The sequence below is a fragment of the Pipistrellus kuhlii genome, unplaced genomic scaffold (assembly GCF_014108245.1).
Source record: "Pipistrellus kuhlii isolate mPipKuh1 unplaced genomic scaffold, mPipKuh1.p scaffold_m20_p_4, whole genome shotgun sequence".
Lineage (NCBI taxonomy): Eukaryota > Metazoa > Chordata > Mammalia > Chiroptera > Vespertilionidae > Pipistrellus > Pipistrellus kuhlii.
In genome coordinates this window covers 73,478,425-73,505,819 of record NW_023425540.1, presented here as the reverse complement: position 1 = coordinate 73,505,819, position 27,395 = coordinate 73,478,425, and the positions used below count along the sequence as shown (strand labels likewise).

Genomic DNA, 27,395 nt, shown 5'->3' with positions numbered 1-27,395 from the left:
GCTCCAATCTCATCCCGTTTCCTCTGGGCCCCCAGACAAACATTGCGACGCAGGATCTGGGGGGTTGGGGGAGCACGGAATTGAGTTTATTGTTCTGAGTCTGGGTTTTGTTCCTTGGACATGATTTTTCCTGGATGGAGGTGACCGTCCCACCTCCCTGAGTCGCAGTCCCGTGGGCCTGTTTAGATTATTTTCCAGGTTCAAAGTGCACTGAGAAGGCTTCACAGTTTTAATACTTCCTAGATGCTCAACTGAGGCAAAGTGATAAAATGGCCCTCCCCCCACCAGCCCATAAAATAAAACCCCAAGCCCCCAGCAGCTGCTGCTGCAGCCGTATGAAAAAATAATACAAACTCTTCTTAAAAAATAGATTACACAGAAAGAACCCAGAGGACAGGGGGGCGTGGGGAGAGGCGGGGGCTGCTCCAGCTCCTGGTGAGGAGCCTCGGGGAGAGGTCCGGGAGGGGCGCCGAGATGAACTTGAGGGGCTGGGATGCTGGTGGACACCTGCCTGGTCCGCTCTGCCCAACCTTCCTCTGCTGCTCCTCCCAGCAGCTCTGCCAGGGACCCTCCCTTTGCCCTGAGGCCTAGTACCTGCTTCTCACTAAAGTGGCTTTAATAAACAAAAAGACCCAAAGCAAGAAGGGCTGCTGCCCCACCGACGGGATGCCCCCTACAGGAGCAGACGACTCTTTGCTTTGGGGGTTTGGACAGTTATCAGTACCTGCTACTACCTAGACACCCCTGGGAGGGGGTGGTGGTGATAGGCCCCAGGCCCTTATGGCTCCTTGGCACACCGCTCCTTGGCACACCTCCTCCTAAGTACTCAGCTGTGACAGGGCATGGTCTGAAGTTGGCCTCCAGCAAGGCCCTGGAGGAGCTGCAGACGGATGGAGTGTGTGCAGGACAGCCAGGGCGGTGGGGTGTGGGATGGGGCACAATTCACATGGACCCTCAAGCTCATGCAAGGAGAAGCAAGAGGGGGCAACCCCACCGAGACAGAGGTAAGGCAGGGTGAGGTGGTGGTGTGTGTGCAGCCAGGCCAGCTCTGCGGCTAGGGGGCAGAGACAGCGCCGGGCCACAGCCCACAGGGTAGGAGGCAAGTCAGGACCTGGTGATGGGGAGGAGTCTGGGTGCCCACTCCTGCTGAGCCTCCACACCTGGCTGCCTCCTGCAGAGGAATCTGGTGCAGGGTGGGTTTTTGGAGTGGGGACAGGGGCTGCTGGGTGGGCTGGGCTCAGTCAGGGACCTCGGGGTGGGCAGGCAGTCCACTTTCGCCACGCCGGTAGGTCTCCCAGAAGCCCCTGTCCAGTTGCTCCAGCTGTGAGCCTAGTGGTAGGTGGCCGGCCAAGTGCATGCGGAGGGTCTCCAACCATTGCTCCAGCTTCACGAAGGAGGGCCTGGGATGACAGGTCAGGGGAGAGGGATGGTGGGTTCTGGCTCTGCTGAGGACCAGCCCACCCCAAGGCTGCCCGGGCCGCGCCCGACCCCACTCACCTCTTCTCAGGGTCCAGATCACAGCAGCGCACGGTAATGGGGAAGAAGCTCGGGGGGCAGCTTGGGGGGCAGTAGCGGTCCAGGAAGCCTCGCACATTGAGGCCAAAGTCCATGGTACGGGGCAGGTAGTCGGGGTCAGCATTCACCCGCCCGATGATCTGTCCAGCACAGGGCCAGCAGTTACCCAGGGGCCCTTGGGGCTGGGTACCACCCAGGAGGCATTTGAGGGGAGTTTACACTGGGCCTGGATGCAAATTGCTGTGGGCAGCCCAGGTCCCAGGAGCCTCCCTAGCCTGCAGCCCATGAGGGTAGGGAGCGGAGAGGAGTCACCGGTCCTAATGCCAACGGCTGCCCACCCCTGCACCTACCTCGCAGAGGACGATCCCAAAGGAAAACACATCCACCTTCTCATCATAGCTTCGGCCTAGACAAAGAAACTGGCTATTAGCAAATGAGGCAGGACCAGGATCAACTGGCAGGGATGCTGGGCCAGGGACTGGCAAACCACATGGATGCCCCGGCCAGCAGGTCAGGACCAGAGGGAAGATGCTCTGCCCCTGACCCCACCAGGGCTGAGAAAACTTTTGGGGGGTGAGGACAAGAGCCCTGGGTAAGGGGTACCAGGCCCAGCTTGGTCACTGACAAGGCATGGACTTCACTGTGGTCATGGAAGAAATCATGTCAAACCCCTGGAACCTGTGACTGTTAACTTTGTTGAAAACAGGGTCTTTGCAGATATGATTAAGGTTCTTGAGATGAGAAAATCCAAGATTATCCAAGATAAGCCCTAAATGCCATCACATGTGTCCTTATAAGAGAGACAGAAGAGAAGACACCCAGAAGAGGAGGCGGTGGCCATGGGAAGATGGGAGCAGAGGTTGGAATGATGTGGCCTAAAGCCTGGGAATGCCAAGACAGCTGCCTGAAGCAGCAAGGAATGAACCCTCCCCTACGGTCTCTGCAGGGAGCACAGCTCCCCTGATTCCAGACTTCCAGCTTCTGGAACCTTATATAAGAGAATAAACTTCTTTCGTTTTAAGTCACCCAGTTTGTGGTAATTTGTGACAGCACCTTCAGAACCCTTGAAGCCTCAGTTTCTTCATCTGTACAATGGGAGGAATACCATCTACCTCATGATGCTAAAAACAATCAATAGACACTCATTTACTGAATGCTGCCTAGTTTATAGCCTTATCTAATCCTCACACCACCCCTTAAAGATAGGGACTGTTAGCCTACTTTACGGGTGAAGTTATTTTGTTGGGGGAGAGACGGACTATGTGAACTTCGGTCAGAGCTGGCACTGCAACGACCCTTAGTCCGCCTGTCCTGACCCTGTGTGTGCATGCCACCTGCCTGTGGAGGGGCTTTGTAACCCATAGTCTAGGCACACCCAGGGCCACAGTGTGACAGGCCTGACTGAAAAAGAAAGGGAGCCGAAGCCAGTTTGGCTCAGTGGTAGAGCGTCGGCCTGCGGACTGAAGGGTCCCAGGTTTGATTCCGGTCAAGGGCATGTACGTTGGTTGCGGGTACATCCCGGTAGGGGGTGTGCAGGAGGCAGCTGGTCGATGTTTCATGGACATTTCTAGCTCTCTATCTCTCTCCCTTTCCTCTCTGTAAAAAATCAATAAAATATATTAAAAAAAAGAAAAAGAAAGAAAGGGAGTGGGAGAGGGCCTATCCTAGGCGGAATAACGGCCCCCAAAGATGTCCATGTCCTGAGCCCTGAAACTTGTGAATTCACTGCCTTATACGGGTGATTAAATTAAGGATCTTGCGGTGGGGGTGGGGGTGGGGGTGGGGCAGAGAGATGGGAGGGGAGAGGTCTTGGATTACGGGGATGAACTCTATGTAGTCGCAAAGGTCCCTCTGAGAGCGAGGGGAGTCAGTCAGGGAAAGAAATGTGATTCTGGACACAGATGTCAGAAGATGCCAGGCTACTGGCCCGGATGGAAGAAGGGGCCACCACCTGAGCAATGAGGGCCTCTAGGAGCTGGGAAGAGGAAGGAGAGATTCTCTCCTAGAGCCTTCAAGGAACCAGTCCTACTGACACTAACTTAAGCCCATGAGACTTAAGTTATTGAACTCCTGACTTCCAGAACTACACAAAAACGTGTGTTTTTAAGCCAAGTGTGTGGTAATTTGTTACACCAGCCGTGGGAAAAGGCCCCAAAGAGGAAGCGGAGGGGCTGAGGGGGCCAGGGCTTGGGTGGCTGCGCTCACCATTGACAGGTGGGCCTGCCCACTCACCATTGATCATCTCGGGCGCCATCCAGTAGGGGTTGCCTACCACTGTGTAACGCTTCCTCCGGTCTGGCTTCTTGAGGCTTCGCAGGTCTTCAGGCTGAGTCTTCTCATCCACCATGAGCCGCGCCAACCCAAAGTCTGCCACCACCACGCTCTTGTTCTGGGGTGACGAGGAAGCAGGGCCACCCTGAGCGTGTTCCCGCCACCACCAGCCACCTGCTCCTAGCCCGGCCCCCACACCAATGCAGACAGCCGGAGAACACAGCTCTGACACCTGGGGGCTGCTGGTGGGGGTGTGACCCCATTGTTCAGAGGGACTCGTGTGCAGGGCTGGGACCGCCTTCCTTTCCCAAACCCCTCTGCTCTTTGCAAATGGAGCTGCCCAAAGCTTCAGGAAATACCTGTGTGGCCCCACTCCCCTAGTTATTATTTCTCTCTTAATTCTCCAACCATCTGGTACATGCTACCTTGCAGATGAGGTGACTGAGGCTGAGAGGAGTTAAGAAAATTGCTTAAGGCCACCCAGCTGGTCAATGATAGGACTGGACTCACACCCAGGGCTCCAGGGCCCCTGGCTCTACTGTTTTAGGTTTGTAGGAGCCCCTCCCGGCGCCCAGCCTGGACCCTGGCAGAGTTGAGATGCTGATTGCTGTGCTCACCCAAGATGGTAAAATCAGGGGTGGGTCTCCTGAGCGATGAGGGACAGGCAGGGAACCCTAGGGCACGTGCCACGTCGGGGCTTGGGGAGATCCTCCGAGTGCCCCAAGGCCCAGCCTCTTAGGCTTGGTGTCTGGGGCCCTGGAATTCTGGAACCTATTGGCCAGGTCCAGGATTGGCCACTGCTGGGTGGACACCGAGGAATGGGCACGGCGAGGCTGAGGGGCAGGGCCCCTGTAGGGGAGTTAGAGCCAGGCTTCCTCTGGAGGGAAGGACTCCGTGCTGCCTTTGGGGGTAGCATGAATGTAACAGTCACCTAGAGAAAACTCTACAGAGATGGCATATGGGCGAGGGGATGAAATGCATCCTGGGCCCACTTCAATGAGACACAGTCCCTCTCAGAGCTCCATCTCTTCAGGTGTAATACCCGGTGGGAAGTTAGTGGAAGGGTCTTGACCTGGGTCCTTCAGACTCCTAGGCAGTGATTCTTGAAAGCCAGGGTCCATTAGGATTATTCAAGTGCTGGTTCCTGCCCCATCCCTTTCAGAAGGCCTGGTGAGGGGCTCAGGACTGTGCACTTTCCTAAGTCTCGCAGGATCAAATGGCTCAGGGTTCTGCAGATCCTGCTATGGGAACAGCTCTAGGGAAACCGGTGAGGGCCATCACCGATTCTCAGAGGCCCCACATTGTAGACAAAGGGTTTGGTTGTGCATAGATGGGTTCTGGGGACAGGAGGCTTACAACTCTCAGCAGATTCTCAAAGGATGGGCTGTGCTGTGGGACCGAGGCTGTGACAGGTCACCCTGTTCTCACTGCGCCCAGCACACCTGCTGGACCTCGCAGTGATACCCATTGCCAGCAGGGGCAGCCTAAGCCGGCTCCCTGGAAGGTCCATGTGGGACCTCACCAACCTCTCCGTGCTCACTGCCCACGGTTTCCCACGGCCTAGAAAGCCCCTGCGTTGCCTGAACATTCCCTGGGGCAGAGACCTCCACCCGACAGAGAGCAACTCATGGCTTTCTGGATGCCACACTGCTGGGACTCTGTATGTCCCACTGCCGCCATCAGACACTTCCTGTACTGAATTCACTGGACAGACACCTGTCTGTAGTGTGATGAATCATGTCCCCAGCAAACCCATGTCCACCCGAAACCTCAATGTGAACTAACATGGAAACAGGGTCTTTGCAGACACGCTTAGTTAACATGAGGTTACATGGTGTTAGGGTGGGCCCTAACTCCAATGACAGGTGTCTTATAAGAAGACAGATAACAGAGGGAAGAAGGCCACATGAAGATGGAGGCAGAGACTGGAGTGATGTAGCTACAAGCCAAGGAACGCCAAGGAGTGCCAGCTGCCTCCAGAAGTTAGGAGAGGGGAGGGGCCAGGTTTTCCCTTAGAACTAACCAGGCCAACACCTTGATTTTGGACTTCTGTCTTCCTGAACCCTGAGGACACATTGCTATTACTTTAAGCCATCCGGTCTGTGGCCCGTTGTTATGGCAGCCCCAGGAGGCCTCTCCAGTTGGGTGGTCAGTGACTCTCTCTCAGCCTAATCACTACCCCACATAAGTACGTCCCCTCAAAGCCTCTTTCAGGAAGCCTGCCCTGACGACCCAGCCCACATGCCAGGCCCCACTACTCCAGACCCACAGCCAGGAGAGCTGCCTGGGGTAGGCCTGGCTGCTCTGCTGTAGGCTGTTCTCTACGAATGCCACATGCCTGGGCCTTTACGGTTTACACATCCATTTTTCCTTCATTGACTTGTCAGACCCTCCTACAACCTGCAATGTCAGTGGCTCAGAGCGCTGGAGCCGCCCTGCAGGTAAATGGCACAGTCAGGTCTGTTCGCCTCCTGGCCTTGAGTTGCTCCCCTCCACCACCTGCCCCCTGCCCCCGGGCTAAACTGGAGTAGCTAAACCTACCCAGGGACCCCTGTTCAGAAAAGGCCTTGAGGCTGAGTGTGGTGGGCAGGGCTCCTGCTGTCCCCTCCCTCCCAGGCCCAGGCTGCTCACCTCACGGACCAGGCAGTTGTGGGAGTTGAGGTCCCGGTGGATGATGTTCATGGAGTGGAGGTAGGCCTGAGGGAGGAGGGCACAAAGGTCAGGAGGTGGCTGCGCTGAAGGACCCCAGCCCTGGCCCCGGAGGCCCCCACTTCCCATCCCGCCCCCATCAGGCCGGTTGGGGGTGTTCTCCCCACTCTCTAAGCTTCCTCCTGGCTTTCATGTCTAAATTCCTTGTGGAATTTCAGATTAGCAGAGAGAATGTTTTTATGAGTGGGGTTGGATCACCAGCCCACACCCCCTAAGTCGGAACCAAAGCTTACTCACCATCCCAGAAGCAATGTCCTTGGCAAAGCTCACCCTCTGACCCCATGGGTACTGGCTGTCCTGGGGGCGGAGAGACAATGGCCAGGAAGGACCAAAACAGGGCCACAGTGGTGGGCAAAGGGGTGAGAGAGAGAGGCAGGGGGCAAGTGCCCTAGAGGGTCTGATGACCCACTCTCATCTGCACCCACACTGTTCCTTCTAATGGGTGTGGGTGTGGGTGTATAATTCAAAACAATGTTCTAGCAGAACTGATTTCGAACACTAACGTGGGGGTGGGGAGGAGAGAGATATTTCTCTGTAGTTACTGATGCGCCACCTCTGAGAAAAAAAGCTCTTTTATCTTCTACAAAATCCCATCCTTCCCAGTTTTTAAAAAATCTGGACTTCCATGGACCATCACAGATGGGCCTGGTGAGGTCACCTGCCACGGGCCAGCCATATCGCTCAGGAGAGCAGGGCTCTGGGCTGTCATTTGGGGAAATAACTTCTTCTCTCACCTCATCCCCTGGAGACCTCCAGAGGGAGGGTGAGGACATCAGAGCATATTAAAGACTCAGAGCGCAGTTAGGAAGCCTAAGTGGTGCTTGACCACAGAATCCCCTCTGAGAAGTCGTATCTGTTAGGAGCCCACAAAGTGACACTCCGGCAACACCAGGTAATTTGGCCGAGGGGGGAGGAACCAGTGGCGGGTGCGGAGGGGACAGAACTCAGGGTCTCAGAGTGACGCTGACAGCCTTCACACTGGACCCCAGGGGCACTGCCAGCAGCACAAAAGCGATGGAAGTACCCCTCCAAGCACTCTGCTTCTAAAGGTGGCTTTGCAATTCTTCCCCAGCCCTTAGTTCTGAATTTTATGGAACAGGACAAACAGTACAAATGATTTGCTTTCACCAGAAGCAAAACAAAGGTCCACGGGAAGAGGTCATGGGAGGGGCCTCTCAGGTGTCTGACCTGCGGCAGGTGGGCTGGGGCTGGCCTACAGCCCTGCAGGACGACCAGTTCAAAACAGCCTGTGTCCCCTCAGCACAGCTGCCACCCTGAGCCTCAGCTTTCCCCGCTTCAGACGGAGTCAGAGCAACCCCACTGGATTCTGAGTCAGGGTTTGGAGGGTCTTTTGAGACCAGAGGCCCACCCCACCGAAGAGGGACCCCACTGAAGAGGGGTCAGGCCCAGAGGGGAGGTGCCTGGCGCGGGGCAGCCCAGCACTCACCATGCTCTTGATGATGCCCCGGAGTGTGCCCCCCTTGATGTACTCGGTGATGAAGTTGAGCCTCTTGTCCTTGTAGAGCACCCCGATGAACTTGAGCACATTGGGATGCTCCAGGCATCGCATGACCTTCACCTGGCGGGGAACAAACAGGCTGTGCACACATCTCCTTCTCCCTCCACTGCCGCACCAGAGGCCACAGACAATGCCAAAGACAGGGGACCCTCCCCGCCCAGGGGGGTCCTGCCACACCCATGGCCACTGTGCTCTTTGTTGGAGCTGCTCCCCACCCCAGGGGGCCCTGCCTTTCTTGCCCTCCTGGCAGATACTGTTTCTGCTCGGGGACCCTCTGCCACCCCTCCCAACGGGGGAAAGGGGTGGGGCCACAGCATGTGCCCGAAGTCTGGTGAGGCGAGGGTGGCAGTCCCACTCACGGACCTCCTTGAGGAACGTCCTCTGTGTCTCCTCGTCGAACCGGATCAGCTCCTTCATCACCATCACCTCCCCTGTCTCCCGGTGTGTCACCTGCGTGGGGACACCGAGGCATGGAGACAGACAGACAGAAGCTCTGCTCTAAGCCCATCTTGCTGAGGCCCCATCCCTACCCCTGGACTGTCAGGGAGATACACAGTCAGCTTCAAGATCTTCACGGACATTTCTTGTGGTGTCCTGGCCCTCGAGGGCGGTAGAACTTAATACCGTTACAGATAGGAAACTGAGGCTCAGGGAGGATTCCTAGCAGGGCTCCAGGCCACCCAGTTGGCAGGGAAGGAGGTGGCTGGGCTTGGGTCCAGGACTGCCTGACCCAGAGGCCAGAGGTCTCTGCTCTGCTGGGCTGTCTCCTGGAGGCGGAATGGTGGCTTTGCCAGGGACTCCTCCCCTGGCAATGGGACCAGAGATAAGGGCTGGGGGCCAGGGCCTATCTGGACCAGGGCATGTGGGCAACCTGTCCAGCACCTTTTGTATAATCCTGAATCCTCTAGCCTAGTCCTAGCTGTGACACGAGAGCCGGGGAAGGGCTCACGCCTCTGCTGGGGGGAGTGGGAAGGGGAAAACAGTCCCGAGCCCGAGTGGGTTGGCATCAAGCTCAGTATGAGGCCTTCAGGGTATGGCTGGGCTACCCTCCCAGCTGCCACCTCCCAACAACCGCTCCATATAAAGTTCTGGGTCTGTCTGGAGTAGGTGCTCTTCCCCTCACTAGCTCAAGGAGGCCCAGGGGGAGGAGACTGGCTAGGGAGTCTGGAAGCCCCTTCCGTGTGGCTTCTTGGTGGGAGGAGGTAGGATCGATAGGCTGCACCCGCCTGCCTGCCTGCTCCCACTCTTGGCCTGTCCATGCCCGCATGCCCTGTACCTTGATAGCCTGGCCGAAGCAGCCCTTGCCCAGCACCTCCCCGTGGATGAGGTCCGACGGCCGGAAGATGCGGTGTGGCCGGCAAACCACGCGAAGGGACTCAGAGCGCCCCAGGTCCCTGCACTGGGAGGCAGGGGAGCCCAGTGAGCTGGCTCCCGGAGATCTGTCGATGCTGTAGCTCCTCCTGAGGACACACACACACACACAGTGCCACCAGGGAGCAGGTGGACACCTGGCTGAGGCCCCCTGGGGGAGGCTAGGCCTCAGCCTGCCCCCTTCTTCTTGCCTGTCATGTTTCCATCTGTGTCAGTCTATACATAACCATCTGTTCTGAGAGGGTCACACAGGGCAGCTCTCTTAGGTGGTCACAAGACTCTCAACCCATCCTGATGCCAGCACCTGGTGTCCATCCCATTTGGCCTTCCTGTTTGAGGTCTACTATTGTTCAGGTGCCCTTGGTAGGAACGTTTGTCCTTGGGCTTCTCTGCCTGGTGGCGCTGGGTCCGACATTTGTCTCCCAGCAGTTGGGTCCTGGGGCGCAGAAGCAGACGACCTTCCCAAGAAGCCCATAGCCCTGCCACATTGGTGGCCTCGGAGGGTGGCATGAGCTCCAGACAAACACAGGTGGGGGAGAAATACATAACCTCAGCATCACTATTGCTCACGAGTAAAGGCTGTCCCCCTGCTCCTTCCCCGAGTCTTTCTCAGGAGTCCTGAGCAGGCCCACAGTGAGTGCAGTGAGAACCAGGCTGCTTCTGGTTTCTTCCTCATGTCCTCCAAACCCCTGGAGCAGAATACAGGGCACCCCCAACCTGGACCACTGCAACAGCCCTCCAGCTACCTCTGGTCTTGGGTGCCCTTCCACACGGGGACCAGAGTGGTCTCTGTGAAACACATCCCTTTGTTGCCACACCCCTCAGTGAGGCCCTGTGACAGGTGGACAAGGTCCAAGGACCCCTGCCACATCTGAAGCCCTGCAATTAGCTTCTGCCTGGAACCCACCCCTCCCAAACCACACCCAGAGCTCCCATCATCCTGAGCTACTCGTGGGCTGCTCCTTGCAACCAAGGCGCTGGTACACCCTGGAAAGCTCTGTAATCCCAGCTGGGGGCGATGCTCCCACTATTTTCCTACTTCTCACTCCCCGTCCTTCCTCTCATAGTGCCTGGCACCTTTTGCTGGCCTGCTTTTCTGCAGGGCTCACTCCCTCACAGACTGACTGACTGGAGGGTGGGAATCAGGTCCCATCTCCAGGCACAGCATCAGTGAAAGTACCCAGATACACCAAGGTACAGGGCTGACTTACAGGACAGGTTTCTGCCGGGCAGAGCTGCCAGCCTCTCCACTGGGAGTGTGAGCTGGGGAGCCCAGGGGGCTGGGCTCCGGGCCCGCCACATGGCCCAGCGTGTCGTGGGGGTCGTGCTCAAGAGTCAGCTGGAGCAAGCGGCTGGTTTCCTGGATCAGCAGGTCAATCTGGGGAGAGCAGTGTGTGGATGGGTGAGTCCCAGGTGGTGGGGGAAGGCATGAAGGCACCACCTCCTATCCTGCTTCTCAGACTCAAGACCCATACCTCATCCAGGGGCACGTTCCGAATGGGTGTGCCATTGATCTCCAGGATCCGGTCTCCAACGTGAATGGAATTCTTCACATCTGGGCTCATGCAGCCTGGGTCCACTCTGTGGGCACAGAGCAAGGGCAGTGGTCAGACCCCTGCCCGCCAGCCTATCTCCTAGAGCCCTGATCTGGTTCCAACTTGTGTGATCAGTAGATGGCAATGGTCTAGAACTTGGAGTTCTGGTTTGGTGAGAATTCTGTCACTGATGACTGATGTCTCCGCTGTGTGAAACTGAAGAAAGGTGGCACTCCCTTAGCTACGTGCTGCCCCACACCAGATGCTCGGGGGCTGCCATTCAACAGACCAGTCCTCCGAACTTCCTGGTTTGCTTGGAGCAGACGAACGTCATGAGTGTTCAAAGGGTCTGGATTCACTGGCTTCCTACCTGACTCCCAAACTTGCCCTGCAAGGTGAGGTGAAGGCTCCCATTCTCCGGAATCAAACAGGAAGGCGCTCGAGGCTTGCCCTGAGCCACATTGCGGAGATGGGATGACGCCCTCCATTATTGGCCAGAAGCTAGCTAATGGAATGGCCAACTTGCCAAATTTAATTGCTTCTTTTAACTCTTTGGTGTCATCTGGTTTTCCTTCTGTCTTCATAAAAGCTTTTTCATGAATGCTCAGGTAGGTGATTAAATAGAGAGGAAACTGAAGACTTTAAGAGATTCATAAAAAAAATTTCATTATCAAGAGCATATTCATACCTGGGGGAGCTTTTTTTTCTTTTTTCTTTTCTTTCTTTTTTTTTTTTTTTTTTTTTTTTTATAGTGGAAAGCCAGGTAATAAATACAGAAGGGGAATCACCATTTTGTAGCCATCATGGTAATAATTAATACAGATAAGAATCACCTACAGATGCCAGCACCATTCGGTGAAAGGTTCTTGGGAACAGGATATTTACAGAGTCAAATCTCATAAATGACTTATTGATTACATTACAGAGGGGGAAAAAAGTCCTTTACAGCAGAGAGGCTTATCAAAGCTGACATCCCCAATAAAGGGCATCCTGTGACGATGCCCAGAGAAGGACACGGCAGCACTTAAGTGGTATCAGGCCACAATGCATAACCTAAATCTAATAAACAGGAGACATCAGTCAAACCCAGTGGAGGACATCCCACTTAACAACTGACCTGCACTTCTTCATAAACATCATGGAGGACAATGAAAAGCTGAGGAACTGTCACAAATTAAGAGACTGAAGAGACATGAGGACTCAGGGAAATGCATGATCACGGACTAGATCCTGGATCAGGAAACTGTTACAAAGAACAGGACCGAGACACCTGGCAACATCTGAACTGGATTGCATACTGGATAAAAGTACTGTATCAATATTAAACTTCCTAAGTGGCATGATTACATGTAATTACAATTGATAATTATGTAAGAGAATATCCTTATTTTTTAGAGAATGTCTATGTTTTTTTGGCAGGGAGGAAGGGTCAATGATATCTTTAATTTACTCTCAAATGATTTAGCAAATGACAATATGTACATATATATGTATACATAAACATAAATCAGTATATATGTATACACATACATAAATGTAGAGGGAGACACACACATACACTCCAAATGTGGCAAAAAATTAAAATTGACGAATCTAGGTGAAGATTGTATAAGTGTTCAATATACTTATTATTTTAGCAAATTTTCTGTAAATTTGTACATGAAAGATAAAAAGTTGAAAAAGAAAAAAAACAACACAAAAAACCACCGCCACACACACCAATGAATACATTTCCATTAATATAAGCTTCTCATAGATAGAGCCTGAAAAATATATTCCTTAGACTTCTTATCTCCTTTCCTTCAGTCTCCTGTTAAACTCCAGGGGGCTGGGTGGGAGATAAACTTTCCTTAAAATGCTGCTATAAACAAAATGAAAAGTGGTCAACTAAGACTCGCTTAATACAAGTAAATCCAGTAAGCAGCCTTTGGGCGAGCTGGGAGCTTCTGAGACGGGTGGCTCTGCAGAAACTGGGAAGCAGATGTCGTCTGGAAAGAATGCCCAGCCAGTAAGGGAGACGGGGGAGGTGCCACTGGCTCTCCATTTCTAAGATTCTGCCTGGTTGTCAGGGACCAGCTGGTCTGGGAGTTTCCCCATCTCTCTCACCAGTCTGTCTGCTTACTTGTGTATGTAAGGCAGCTGCTGGCCTGGCTGATGCTCAAGGTGGGGGTGGAGATGGAAAGGCAAGCCTGCCAGCACCTCCTTCCCCAGTGCTACCTTCACCTCTTCGGCGTGGTGCCTGGTACCCAGCAGGTGTGTGAGGAAGTTCACTGAATCTGATGGAAGCTGGCACTTGGCTCTCATGTCCACTTGTGGGGACATGGGAGACATTTAAAACTACTTCTCCAGGAGTCAATGAACTCCTCCCAGAAATCTTACAAGGCTCCCAAGTGTCCACCTTCCTTATTGTTCAAAGACCCCAAAGCCCATAGAGGACAGGGAGCTGCTCAGCGTCACAGTGAGCTGGCTCTCTCATCTTCATTCCTCCTGGGCTGGCTCCCTAATCTTCATTCCTCTGGCATCCCAGACCTTTTCTACATCCTTTAGAATTTTCTTTAGGGAGGAACTGCTAGTACCAAATCTTGGTTTTGCCTGCCTTACCATGTCTATTTCACTCTCCTTCTCGAAGGGTATTTCAAATATAGAATTCTAGGTTGATGGTTTATTTTTTTTGCTCAGTGCATTAAATATATCATTTCACTGATTTCTGGCTTACATGTTTTCTATTGAGAAATCAGCTGTCAGTCCAACTGAACTTTTTTGAAGGTAATTTCTCTGTTTTCTATGGCCACTTAGAAAGTCTTTTCTTTTGCTTTTAGGGTACTAATTTCCCGAGATGGGGTGATCCATGGGTGGATTTATTTTTATTTTGCTGTTTGGGATTTACTGGACATGAGTCTGTGGATTGGCGTCTTTTATCAGTTCTACAAAGTTCGCAGCCATTACATCTTCAAATAGTGCCTCTCTCTCATTAGTTCTCTCTTCTTCTGTGATTCCAAATAAATGATCTGATCCCCGCACTGTCCTCCATATGTCTTAACCTCTCTTTCCCAGTTTTTATCTTTTTGTGTATCTGCTTCCTTCTTCTGTTTTAAACTGTACTCTATTGTTAAATGCTTGAATATTTTCGTTTTAATAATTATATATTTCATTTCTAGAGGTATATTTGGTTCCTTTACAAATTTATTACTTTACTCACTTTTCAGGCATCTCTTTTTTATGGAAACATACTGAGTGTAATTATCTTATATCCTTTCTGATCATTCTCATATCAGAAGGTTTTATAGGTCTGGTTCTGCTTCCTGTTATTTTTGCTGACTCTTGCTCACAATGCCTTGCTTTCTGATCTATTTGTTCAGTGATTTTTGACTGAATTGCTCATCATCCTTGAGACACTTCTCTAAGTAAATTCAATGAAGCCTGAAAGTGAGTTTCTTCAGAAAGGATCTGCATCTGGCCAAGACTGGTTTGGCTCAATGGATAGAGTGTCGGCTTGGGGACTGAAGGGACCCGGGTTAGATTCTGGTCAAGGGCATGTACCTTGGTTGCGGGCATATCCCCAGTAGGGGGTGTGCAAGAGGCAGCTGATCGATGACTCTCTCTCATCGATGTTTCTAACTCTCTATCTCTCTCTCTTCCTCTCTGTACAAAATCAATAAAATATATTTTTAAAAAAGCTACTTTAAAAAAAAGAAAAGAAAAAGAAAGGATCTGCATCTGGTTCTGTAAAGGGCTTGGGAGCACCATCAGCAGGAAAGGAGCATTTTATTTTATTTTATTTTATTTTGTAGCAAAATTTTATTATTTTTTTTAAATTAAATTATTATCTGTGTACATATACCATTGCCCCCCGCTCCCATACATGCCCTCCCTCCCCAGGGGAAGGAGCATTTTAAACTTAAGGCTTTTTGAACCACCCAGACAGAGGAATTTGGTTTGCAATCCCAAGTGTATAAATTATTAGATTCCCTCTTCCCTTCCATTTAGGCTCAAATCAGTTTTACAGTTCTCGGAGTTGGGGATGGGGCGTAGGGTGGGGGAGTGTGAGCTGAGGGAAGGTGTGGTTTATTTCTCATTCATCCTTACCTTGAGAGCCCTTTGGGGTCCAAAGTTTAATAGGCAGTTTTCTTAATAGACTAGCTTCCTTAGCAAGACAAGACTTTGAAAACTGAAGCTTAATGCTCAGTGGTTGAGCATCAACCCATGAACCAAGAGGTCCTGGTTCAATTCCTGATGAGGGCACATACCCAGGTTGCAGGCTCGATCCCTAGTTTGGGGTGTGCAGGAGGCAGCCAATCAATGTATCTCTCTCATCGATGTTTCTCTCTCTCTCCTTCCTCTCTCTCTAGAATCAATAACATATTAAAAAAAAAAAAAAGAATCAAGAAAATTGAAGCTTAAGTTCACCCAATTTAGATCTGCCCTCAAGGCATGGCTTCCTTTAGTATTCTGCTGATATCCCTGAGCTCCCTCCTTCACTTAATCTTGACCTGGTTACTTTCCTTTCTTATTGGATCAGATGTGGATCCAAAAAGAAATTATTACTTATTTTTTGAAATATATTTTTATTGATTTCAGAGAGAAAGGGAGAGGGAAAGAGAGATAGAAACATCAATGATGACAGCATATGATTGATTGGCTGCCTCCGGCATGCCCCCCTGCACTGGGGATCGAGCCCGCAACCCAGGCATGTGCCCTTGACCAGAATCAAACCTGGGACCCTTCAGTCCGCAGGCCGATGCTCTGGCCACTGAGCCAAACCAGCTAGGGCTGTGTAGCGGTTTTTAGAGGAACTAGGCATCTGGTACGCCAGGCTGTCAGAGCTGCGCTCTATATGGGCCTCCGTGCTGCCGTTTTCAGAGCCCCCAGTCCCAGAGTTGGCTACCCATCTAAAGCACCGTGGCTACAGCCTCGCCACCTGCAGCCTCAGCAGGCAGCCACTCACCCTTGGACGCGGACGGTGTGGGAGTGCTCCGTGCCACAGCCGGGTGGGCCATGAGGTGGGTCGATGGAGACCGAGAGGCCACGTTTGCCATGAGCTGTGGCTGGGATGGAGACGAGGGTGACGGTGTGGGGCAGGTGAGAGCCGGGGGAGTCGGGCAAGATCTGCTCGATGACGGGGGTCACCACAGTCTGGTAGTAGCAGTGCCCGCTGCAGGAGTCACAGGCAGTGGGAACCCAAAGAGTGGGGAGAAAAGAGCATCAGCAGTCACCGGCATCTCCCCACCCCAAGTCCCAGTTCTACCACCCCGACTGCTTCCCATGGGAGGGGGAGGGGCTTAGCTGCCTGAAGGGCCTGGGAGCAGAAACTGAGCACGTGCAGCCCTGCCCTTGCCCCTCAGTCAGTCTGGCTTTGCCTACTCGCTTGTCGCAGAATAAGCTTACCAGAAAGAGGCCTGGGGTCAAATCCAGTTCAGGAGTAAGTCATTAAAAGTCCATTTGGGATCAAGCCATGATGCCCTTGAACCCAGTTTTATCAGTTACATAATAAAAAATTTCTCTGGTCTTTGGGAAAGAGGCTCTAAAGTAGGGGTGTCGAACTCAATCAGAGAAGGGGCCAAAATCTAAAATCCAGCCTAAATCGCGGGCCGAATGGTTTACTGAACAATCATAAACTGTCATTGTGATGGAAACGCAGCGGAGTGCAGTGATGACAGCGCGGTGCGGGCCACATTGCAAGGCCTGGCGGGACGGATTTGGCCCTCGGGCCTTGTGTTTGACACATGTGCTCTAAAGCCTTGGAATAAGAGTGTCTTTGTTTTTCCGGAGCCCCTCAGGCCACACCCGAGTGTATGTGAACAAGGTGATTCAGGATGGGGGCTAGTCACCAAAAGACCAACCGTGTGAGAAGGTTGGTGCTTTGACCCAGTTCAACCTCCGAGAAGGGAAGGGGGTCTGGAGACTGTCCAATAATTCTATCAGTTCTGCCCACATAACGGAACCTCAATAAGAACTCTGGTGATACTGCATTGGGGCGTGGGGCACACGTCCTGCTCCCACTGGGGGGAATGCACAGAACCTTTGCTTTTTGGACCCTCTTGGACCTTCCGCTTTGTGTTACTTCATCTGGCTGGTTCTGATTTGTATCCTTTATAAAAAAACAAAACTGAGTCCTAATTATAGAACTTTCCTGAGTTCTGTGAGTCATTTAGTGAATTATCAAACCTGAGGGGATTGTGGGAGTTCCTGATCTGTCACCAGCTGGTCTGAAGTGGGAGTGGCCTAAGGACCCCTCAACTTGTCTGAAGTGAAGGTGGTCTTGTTGCATGCGGACTGGGCCCTACACTCGGAGGGTCAGTAGTGGGTGCCAGTAATACAACCATTAAGAAATCTGAGGCTTTCTCAGCGTGACTCCCATGTCATAGTACCCAGTCACTCCTACGAAGCACTTTTGTTAATGACTACCCCAGATGGGTAGGGAAAGGGCCCTGGTATGGGAGACCCGTGCTGTAGGTGGGCACAGCAGACGGGGCCAAGGGCCAGGGCACACTCACCAGTACAGCTTGGAGTGTTCCACCAGCGTGTAGGTGTCCCCGTCACCGATGAAGGTCCCACACGTGAGGCAGATGAAGCACTCTGGGTGGTACTTCAGCTCCCCCGCCACCTGGAAGGGGGGGTGCGGGACAACCCAACTTAGTAGCCCCTTCAGCTCCCACATCTCCTCCCCTTGACCTTCTCTGAGAAGGGCAACCCCAGACAAACCTTGAGGGTCTGTCTGGCCAGCTGCTGAGCTCCTGGACAGAGCTGGCTCTACTGGTAAAGGTATGGGGCTGAGGGATACAGACAGACAGACAGGCTAAGAAGGCATGGGGGAATTAGAGAACCAGTGAAAAGAAGAACGAAAGCGATGATGGGAGAGAGGTCTCTGTGAGGACACGACGGGTGCACACATACAGACCAGGTGAGACATGCGAGCGGGGAGCTCACCATGACCAGCCCCTTGGTGATGTGTTCCGAGCATCCGTGGCAAGATTCGCCATAGCGGGCCCAATAGTCTTTCTTGCAGAAGAGCTGCCCATCCTTCTCATAGTACTGGTGTGAGAGGGGAGCACTGCATTCACAACACCTGGACGGAGAGGAGCCCGGGCTAAGCAAGGCCCACTCCCAACCCTCTCCCACAGCTGGGTCTGGTCAGCCTGTAGGCACCTTTGTGAGAATTACAAAAAGGTGTGCCCTCTGGGCAGAGACAGCCTGCCCTGGAGCACAGGGCTTACTTACCAAGTGGAGTCAGGGATGGAGTCAGCCCCGCTGGCCAGAAGTCTCTGCAGTGCGCAGCCTGCACAACCACCCAGAGCAGTTCTGCACCCCAAGTGTCTGGCTCACCTGAGCCCCTGTCCCTTGTCATGTAAGAAAGATGGCCCAGAGAGGGCAAGTGACTAGCTCTTGGTCACGGAGAGCATAATGGAACCAGGGAGCCTAGGACTGAGTTGGGAATCCTAACGAACCATGAGCCCACTCCTCTAGACAGCTTCCTCCCCCTCTCCTCTGCCCCCACCCAAGCAATGTGGAGGCAGCTTGAGCCAACTGACGTATATAAAAGTGACCTTTGGAGCTGTGAGGACCTACTAAGCTAACACCGTCTCACTGTCTTAATCCTCACAGGCCACCATGAGGCAGCCATGACATCCTTATTTTAGAGAAGGCAGATGAGCTTATGGCTCAGCAGGGAAACAGTTCGGAAGAGAGGGGCAGGAAAGACTGGGTCCTGAGTGAGACTGCCCCGACCTCAGGGAACACTCCACTCTACACAGTCAGCTTTCGTTGACTGCTCGTTAACGAGGGAACTGGGGATGAGGAAGGAGAGAGCAGCAGCCAAGAGTGCTGTGGGACACTGTCCCTTTAAGGGATCCAGCCTGTTCTCCATTGTCCGGGAGCCAGAAGGAGGGGTGATTGGTGGGGAGAGGTCAGGGCAAGGAGGGCACAAAATGCCTGGATTCAGATACAGGGTGGGGAGTGAGATGCATGCAGAATGGGGGTCTGATACCATTTCCCTATGAAAGAGAGGAGAAGGGAGGGAGGGACTCAGGAGACCTCCCTGGGACATGAGAGGCGGCAGCGGAAGCAGCATCTGGACCAGAGCCATGACGTCATCCGCACACCCCCTTCCTGCCCTGGGCCCCGCAGGGGGCGGGCATCTCACTGCGGAAGGGGTAGCGGGGGAGGCGGAAGGGGTGGGGGGGAGGTGCTGGAGAAGCGGGTTCTGCAAAGAGGCGGTGCAGACACTGCCCCAGGACCACGGGGAGGCCCCCCACGCTCTGCACTGATCCGTGATTCACTTCGCCCTGCCACGGAGCAGGCACATCACGATGTGACAGGAGTGTCATCGCAGGAGTCTCCCCCTCACTCCCCGGCTGCCAGGACTCAGGAAGTGGGGGCTGCCTGACTTGAGGTGGGTGGTGGGTTGGTCAGGAGCAGCTGCCTTCCCCCTGGGGAGAGAATTGCTCTCCTCCCACAAACTCCTACTCCTTCACAAACTCCCCGGCAGCAGCCCTGGAAGACCCGACCACACGACTGCGGCCACGCTGACATCCAAGTGTAATGGCAACCTGGTCACCACTTCCTTCCGTGAAACCTGCTCTGAGGCCTGGTTCGGGGTCCCCCACCCCCACCCCAGGCTGCACAGCCAGCCTTTGCTGGCCCACCATTAACCTGCAGGGGCTCTGAGGTCCCCGGCCAGGCACCCACGAACACTGGGCCCCAAAGAGAACCCAAGCGGTTCCCACCAGAGAGAGACCTGCTCTGTGCACTCCATCTGGAGCAGTTTCCACCCCCCAGCATTCTCAGAACTGCTCCAGGGCAGCCCAGCTGGGCTCTTATCTCAGACAGGGGACAGGGGACCTCCATCTCAGATGGGGAATCTAGCCCAGGCTCACCCAGCAGCTGGCACTCATGGCCTCAGGGGACCTTTGCTAAAGGAAGGTCCTCAGGAGCCCCTAACCCTGTCCATCCTGGACCCCTCAGGTCCACATCCAGCCAGGAGCCAGGGGAGGCAGGTGGGGCAGGCAGGCCTGGCTCTTAGGGGTGCCCTACACACGCCCCTGCTCCCGCAAAGGATGCCAAGAGAGGAGTGCCAGGTACTAAGGGTAGACAGAGATGGTCCGGGGTCGGACAGAGAGGAAGTCCTAGAGGACAGCTGTCTGCCTGCCCTGAACAGAGTCCCCTCCCCGAGAGCAGAAGACAAAGCTAGGCTCAGCCACTGGGGAGGGCATGAGAAGGCTGGGCTGAGAGGCAGCGGCAACCTCTGCAAGGACCCCTCCATCCCTCCCATGAGTACACTCTACCCGGGGCCACATCCCCAGACATCAGAGGTGGAGGGAGGGCCGCTGGAGGATCAGCCTCATGGAGAGACTGCCAGAAAGGCCAGAAACTCCAGCAGCGGCCTGCTTCCCCTCCACAGGCGGCCAACAGTGACCGGGAGTTTCAGTTCTCCTGCCCCACAGCCTGGACCCAGGTCGGTTTGTCCCACAGTTGCCTCTAGTCCCAGACCTGAGCAGGGATCTGCCTGAGGAATGGGACAGGTGGGGAAGGGGCTTTCCACTTACTTGGCCCCTCTAAAGAAGCGCCTTCTCCTCGGGGCGGAGGTCAGCATCCTTTGCAGCTCCCACAGCTCCAGGGGCCCTGGAGGCCGATGGGGAGCGCTCAGGCAGGGTGGGCCGACCAGCCGCTTCCCCATCCTACTCCAGGCACTCAGGATTGGAGGCCTGCGGAGGGTGGGGCCAGCGCGGCCACCAGCATGGGAGGAGAATGCAGCAATGTGGGCGCCCGAGGACTTGGTCTGAGCCCGCAACAGGAAGCAGTGGAAGGGCCGTCTGCTGGCACTCTGGTGCAGGCAGGGGGGCCGTGGCAGTCCCTCTGCCCTCAGCCCTGCACGCCGAGAAAGGCATCCTCCATGCTCTCTGGCCTCCACTGAAAGGCAGCGAGGGCTTGGGGCTCTCTGGGGACAGGGACAAGCTCAAAGTAGCTGCTGCTTCCGGTGCTGCCCCCAAGAGAACAGAGGTCGCCTTTCACGGACAATCTGTCCTCCTTGCCTGAAAGGTCCCCCAAAGAGGGGGAGGCTGCCTTCTGACCCAGGCTCCGACCACAGGGCCAGCTGCTGCGTGCTCCCCTCCTCACCCAGCCTGTTGGGGGATGTTGCCAGAGCTACAGCAGTCCCATGGCTCAGGAGCGCAGGCTGCTGGGAAGGGACCTCCCAAAGGCAGCAGCTGGGCCAGAGGGAAGCCTGGACCACTCCAGGCGTGGCCATAACCTTCCAGAAGGTGGGGCCCTCAAGGGGTGGGGTACCTGGAACAGAGAAAGGGGGAGCCTGGGGTGATTAATGCCGGAGGGCATCCTGAGCGCCCACAGGCACTCTCCCACGGCAAGGCCTCAGAGCTCAAGGCACTGAGAAGCTTCCAGAGAGAAACCAAACAGAATCAGAGCCTTGGGCATCCCCCTGAGAGCCAGATTGGCTGCCTATTAGCCATGGGGACCAGGCAAGCAGTGTCTCCTGTCTGCACTGCTTTCCAGCTGTCATGGGACGCGGACACGGTTGGCGTCACCGGTTTTAGGGGCTGCTGGGAGAACCACACCACAGGGTCAGACACTACTGCACACCACGCTACGGAACCTGTGGCTCTCACTACCTACGAGCTCGCCTCCCCGCGGGAGCCTTCTCTGCGCCTGTCATGCCAGGGATAGCCGGAACATGCCTCCTTCCTACGCCTCCACCAGGGGCTTCACCCCTCTCAAAGCCAGGGTCCATGCGTTCTGTCCCACTCCTCTACCCTGTGGCTTCCACAGCTGTGCTCATGCCCTTCCCCATGTCTCCCAAGGCTCCATCTCCCTCCCAACCAGAGATACGGAGGCCCCTAAAGTTCTTCCGCTGATTTCTCTTGGCCCCATCTTAATTTCCCCGCCCTCCTCTCTCTCCCCCACCCACCCCCCCAGCCCCGCCATCTCAGTGCCAGCCCTAAGCAGGCTGTTCTCTCTGGCCCTTTCACCTCTGACTGGCCTCAGATCACCTCAGCCAGGTCTGGGCAGGGCACTGCCACCCTGGATAGTTCACCACACCTCTAATTCCACAGGGACAGGGCACAACTCATCACCAATCCAGCCCCTGACTCCACCAGAGCCCACAGACCACTACCCTCCCCAGCACCAGGGTGAAAACCAGACCCCTTTAAATTCAGCACCTGCCATTCACCAGCCCCCAGCCTCAACCCAAGACCCCCCACCTCTTCACCTCTGCAGTGATCTGGGATGAGACAGACATAGGTTCAAGTCCCAGCACTAGCTGTTGCAACTTTGGTTTTTCTGAGCCTCCATGTCTCACACATACAAGCTGGGCAAATAATGGTGCTTCATTCACACCTTATGTTGAAGGTTTAATGAGATGACATTAAAAGAGTATTCCTACGTGGTGGCTAGTAGGACTAAAACTTGCCATACATTGTCCCTTCTAAATCCCCAATTCTCTCCACTCCTAGCCACTGTCTTACATCAGGCCGTAAGACCCCTGAACTACTGTGACGGTCCATTCTCTGCCAGGTTACCATCTGCTATGGGAGGGCACTTTTCAATAGCACTTCTGCCCATGTCCCTCCCGTGCTCTCTGCTCTCTGAATCCTCCTGCTGGCTCCGTAGACGCTCAGAAGGTGCTTATCTTGGTGTTCAGGGCCCTTCACAAATCAGTCACAAGTCTGCCTCCTCGCTGCATCCCTCCACTCAATCTATGCCAACCAAAGGAGCTGTTCCAGTTCCCTCCATGGCCCACGCTGTCCCACCTCCCTGTCTCAGTGCCTGTGGTTTCTCTGCCTCCGGAGACTCCCCTGCTGCCCTGAAGACCTCCTCTGAACACCTGCCGGGAGCCGCGAGGTGCCTGCCTCTCCGGCCTCACTAGCCAGTGGTGTGGGTGGTGGGGGACTGGCTGCGTGACTTTGGTCAGAAGAATTAACCCCTCTGTGAATCAATTAATGGAGACAACGCACTATCTAACTGTCCTTACACCAGTGCCTGGCCCTTACTAAACTGTAGAAAATGTCAGACATTACTCTTAAAAAGGAAAAAAAAAAAACTTTGTCAGAGGTTTCCACTGACTGAAATAAACTCCATCAGCTGGTGGTCCATACTCTGCCCCTAGCTGGGCTTCCCAACTTCACTTTCCCTCCTTTGCAATGCATTTCCACCGACTGGCTGTCCACCGACTGACCAGGCCCTGTAACCATTCCACCCTTTGCACCTGTTGGGTCCTCTGCCTGGAATTCCTTCCCATGTGGGAAACCTCACAGCCTTTGAGACCCCAACTCTGGCTCTAACGCCAACTCTAAGGCTATCCCTGATCCTGCTTCTACTTATGGTCCTATTGGGTTGCCCATGTGCTCAGTCACAGTCCAGGGCCCTGTCTCCAACACATGGGAGTTAGTGTCTGGGCAATGCATCCTCACAACCAGCCTTCGGCCTGGGTTTGTCTCCCTTCCTTCCTGGAGCATGAACACCCAGAAGGCAAGGGTGCACTGCTTTCCCCCCGCCCCCTGCCTAGGTTGCTGCACGGCTTAGTAATACTGGTGGGAAGACAGGTTCTCCTTTCCTCTCCTAAGAGGTCTAGAAGGACAAAACAGAGAGGCCTTGAGGGGTCTCTAGTTCAAGTACCTATTTAACAAATGGAGAAACTGAGGCCAAAGACTTGCTGGAAGTCAAGAGACAGCTCTCCCAGAAAGCATGCCTAGCCACTTGTCTGGTAGGTCTTGCTTAGGGCACCCCACCCCTGGCCGGCCCACCTTACCTGAAGCAATCTGCGTGCCAGTCAGTGTTCAGGGCCTGGAGGTACTGGCCGTCATAGATCCTCTGGCCGCAGCTTGCACACACGGGCAACTCGCTTCCTGCAGGGGCGGTAAGGGAGCCAGGAACCATGCTTAGTGGAGGCCCAGTTTGGTGCAGGCCAAGCCTGCCCTGCGGACCCCACATGCACCTGCACAAACCCTCACGCATTCGTGTGCACGCACTCTCACACGGCACCCAGGCTGGGCAGTTGCCGTGCCGAAGGAGAAAGAAGGCAGGTTTGAGAGTCTTGCGGAGACCTTGGTGAAATTACCAAGACTCTCTAGATCTCCATGTCTCTATCTATAAACTGACTGTAAACTGAAGAGGATCAGATGTCCACTCTCCAGCAACAGCATTCTTCAACTCAAGGTTGAAGAATTTGCAGGATTTAGAAATAAGGCAATGGGTGACATTCTTGTCACAACTCCTTTTCTCCCCTGCCTGCCCAGAAAAAGGGGCTAAGAGGACCCTTCAAGTTCAGGTAGGGATTAGATAGGGCTGGACTGGTGCATCCTGGGTTGAAACCCCTGGGAGGGGAAGGGCAGGAAGCCCAGGGGGGCCAGCCCCAAAGGAGCTTTGGCTATGCCCTGGCCTGACCAGAGGCTGGGACTGCAGGGCTGGGCACTCCCACACACCTGCTCCAGGGAGCCTGGCACCTCCACAAGCTAGCCACTAGGCATGCTTAGTCATCCTTGGAGCCTGGCACGGTTAGAACTGGGGTGGGCCCTGGAAGATGCCCCAAGCCTGCCCTTCCTCACTGTACGGATGGGGAGACGGAGGCCTGGAGAGGTTAAGGCTTGCTGGGTCACACAGCAGGCTCCCAGGCCCCGGCCTGTGCCTCCAGGAGGACCCAGGGACCTATGGCAGGGGCAGAAGGGGCGATGGTGAGGTGGGCCCTTGTTCCAAGTAGGCCTTCAGGGCCTGGCGGGTAGCCAGGTGGATGTCTGCCTAGTCCGGACCAGGTGCGCCTATGGGATGGTGAAGCCGAGAATCTCTGGGAAGGAGACCGGACCCTGCTCTGGGCTGGGGGAGTTTTGGGGGAGCCTGGTCTTCCTACCCTAACAGCGGTGGAGTCCAAAGTTTTGAGCCCCAGTAAGGGGAAGGGGCTGAAGAGGAGGCTGGGGTTAGTCATCCTCCCCGCCAATAGGGCTGGCAGGGAGCGAGGGACTGCGGGTCCTCAACAAACTGCCAAGGACTCGCTGGAGGTTCATCTGGACTCTGCCCATTTGGCCCCCAACCCCTAGTATCCGGAGCGGTGGGGGCCCCGTCTGTACAGACTGGAAAACTGAGGTCCAGCAGCTAGCGCCTGGCTCAAGGTCACGGAGCCAAGCAGGCGCCAGACGTCACCTCGGACCCAGGGCTGCGGCTTCCCTGGAACCGCTTTCTTCCCAGGCAGGGTCAGGCTGGGTGAGGGTGGCCTGAGCCAGGCCCCGGGTGAGCAGGGCACGCAGCTGACGGCCGGGCCCGGCTGCGGTGGGGTGGGGGACAGTGCCTGAGACCCTCACCGGGTGGTCATCGGTCGGGGGAGATAGGGGAAGGCGGGAAGAAAGGCAGGAGGGGCTCTCCCCACGGAAGGGCAGCCCTCCCAGGGCGCAAGAGGAGAACCCGGGTGGGAGCGCGCCAGGGAGGGGCCTGCGGGCTTCGGAAGGTCGAGCTCATCCCCCAAGGAGGCAGGGGCGCGGCCTCGCGGCAGACCCGGCCTCCGGGGTGGCCAGGGCCCGGCCCCCTCCCGAGCCCCCGGTTCCCTCCCGAAGGCGCCCCCGCCCGCCCGGCCCCGGGGAGGGGGCGCCCGGCCCGGCCCGCGCCCCGCGCACCTTCCTCTCCCATACGTTCTTCCCTCCAGGTGCAACAAAGTAGCGTCAACCTCATGCACTCGGCGGGAGGCGGGGCCCGGCGGCGCTGGGGCTGGGGGACCCGGGCCCCGCGAGCTGGCCCGCAGCCGCCGCCGCCGGCCCGGGAGGCGGGGGCGGAGGCGGGGAGAGCGGGCCCGGCGGGGTGGGCTCCGGCTCTCGGACACCGGCTCCGGCACCGGCTCCGCGCCGCGGCGGCCTGGGGATGTAGCGGGAGGCGGGCCGGGGCGGGGCCTCGGAGCTGCGGCAGGAGGCGGGGCGGGGCGGGAGGGGCGGGGCGGCGGCCCAGTTGCCCTGCGCGGCCCCGCCCCGCGCCCTCGCGGCGCCCCGCCCCCGCCAGCTGCTCCGCCCCTTCATTCATCTTTCCCCGGAGACGCCTCCCTCCCGGCGCCCAGAGGCGGAGACACGTCAACCGAGGACTGAGGCTTAGAGTTTAAGAGAAGCCCCAAGAAGGGGCCTCAGCTTCCCGACAGGAACCCCCTTCTGACCCAAGAACTGGGGCTTGAGCTGGGGACCTTGGGGACCGCGGTGGCCGCCTTGGGGAGGGAAGGCGATGGCCCCAGGCTCTGAGGCCCTCACAGGCTAGGCTGGGAGCTAAGGGAGCAGGACCTGGGGGAGGGGTGACCTTCTGCCAGACCGTGACAGATGTGCTCAGGGCTGTGCTCTTTCCAGCGCTGCAGACTGGATGCTGGCGCCGCCCTGCCTAGGGTTCAGGAGGAGGAGGAAGAACAGATGAGCAGGGTTTTGGCTGAGTGACGTGGCTCCCAAAGCACAGGTGCCCAGTTCAGCACCAGAAGGGTGTAGCAGCCTGCTTAGAAGTAGAGAATCCTAGAATGCTCCCTGGGGAGAAGCGACCCTATCTCCCCCCAGGCCCACCCTCCCCCTTTAAATCCTATTGCCCAGGAAGCTATGAGCAGAGAGGTTGAGCCACCTGCCCACGTGAATAAAGGCAGAGGTACCCAGACTCTGGCTTCAGCTATCACATTTGCTAGACTTCTCTTGCCAGGGCCCTGGCCAGTGGTCTGTAAGGCCAGGCACTAAGTCCTGGTGCAAAACTATTACCTTGGGGGGTGTTCACATCTTGATTTCTAATCACAAAGAAGCTGGGCTTTAAAAATACTAAATATTTAGACGGACACTAGTGCCCCCACTGCCTTCTGGTCAGATGGTCCCAGAGCACTTACAGGAAAGTGTTGCCCCAAGGAGACATGGAGGTCCTCAGAGGTTGTACAATGTTTTTTGCGTTTCTATAGGGCATATCTCAGATAAGATCCGGCAGGAAACAGGAGCACTCAGTGGGGATGACTGAGCAGAGTTTAATAAAGGAGGTGCCACAATGGATCGGGCAGGGTCAAGGGAAAGCAATGAGACAGGCACACTCTCAGGGGGTGGCAGCAGTCACTGCCGCAGGGAGGAGGGGCTTAGGAGAGGGCCACAGTGCTGGGTGAAGGCAGGGCTCAGAGTGGGCCTGGAGGGGCCACAGGCCAGTCCTCGCTTAGCTGAGTGATATTACCTAGTCTTAACGAAACTAAAACCCACACAGAATGGACTTCTGTCTGCCAACGATTGCTGAAAAGAAAGCGGAGACAGACGACAATGCTAATACTGCAAGAAGACTGACAAAATAGAGCTGGCATTTCCAACCTAGTTGGAGCCCCTTGTCAGAAACATTTCCTGGTGAAACCAGTAACCGGCTCATCAGATCTGACACATTCAGTCACTTTGCTCAGACAATGCATTGCCTTTTCAAAACTGAAAGCAAAAAGAAATTTTGTACTTTTAACAAAGAAAACAATTCAAAAATTGTTTATCTCATCTTTAGAGCAT

General features: G+C 55.2%; 1 protein-coding gene across 2 annotated transcripts; it reads right to left on the bottom strand.

Moving 5' to 3' along the window:
• Positions 1-66: 66 nt before the first annotated feature.
• On the bottom strand, positions 67-25,749 carry LIMK1 (LIM domain kinase 1). Of its 2 annotated transcripts, XM_036409567.2 has the most exons (16): positions 25,533-25,749; positions 23,681-23,777; positions 17,848-17,986; positions 17,415-17,524; positions 15,866-16,072; positions 10,861-10,966; positions 10,597-10,763; positions 9,291-9,474; positions 8,378-8,464; positions 7,943-8,074; positions 6,733-6,792; positions 6,418-6,483; positions 3,748-3,904; positions 1,866-1,921; positions 1,498-1,655; positions 67-1,400 (listed from the first exon to the last, which is right to left on the bottom strand). In XM_036409567.2, exons 1-16 carry the CDS (start codon positions 25,585-25,587, stop codon positions 1,238-1,240), a joined length of 1,944 nt encoding a protein of 647 aa, XP_036265460.1. In that variant the 5' UTR covers positions 25,588-25,749; the 3' UTR covers positions 67-1,237. The 2 variants fall into 2 exon arrangements, with proteins under 2 accessions (XP_036265460.1, XP_036265461.1); XM_036409568.2 differs by lacking the exons at positions 23,681-23,777; positions 25,533-25,749 and adding an exon at positions 20,463-20,614.
• Positions 25,750-27,395: the final 1,646 nt, after the last annotated feature.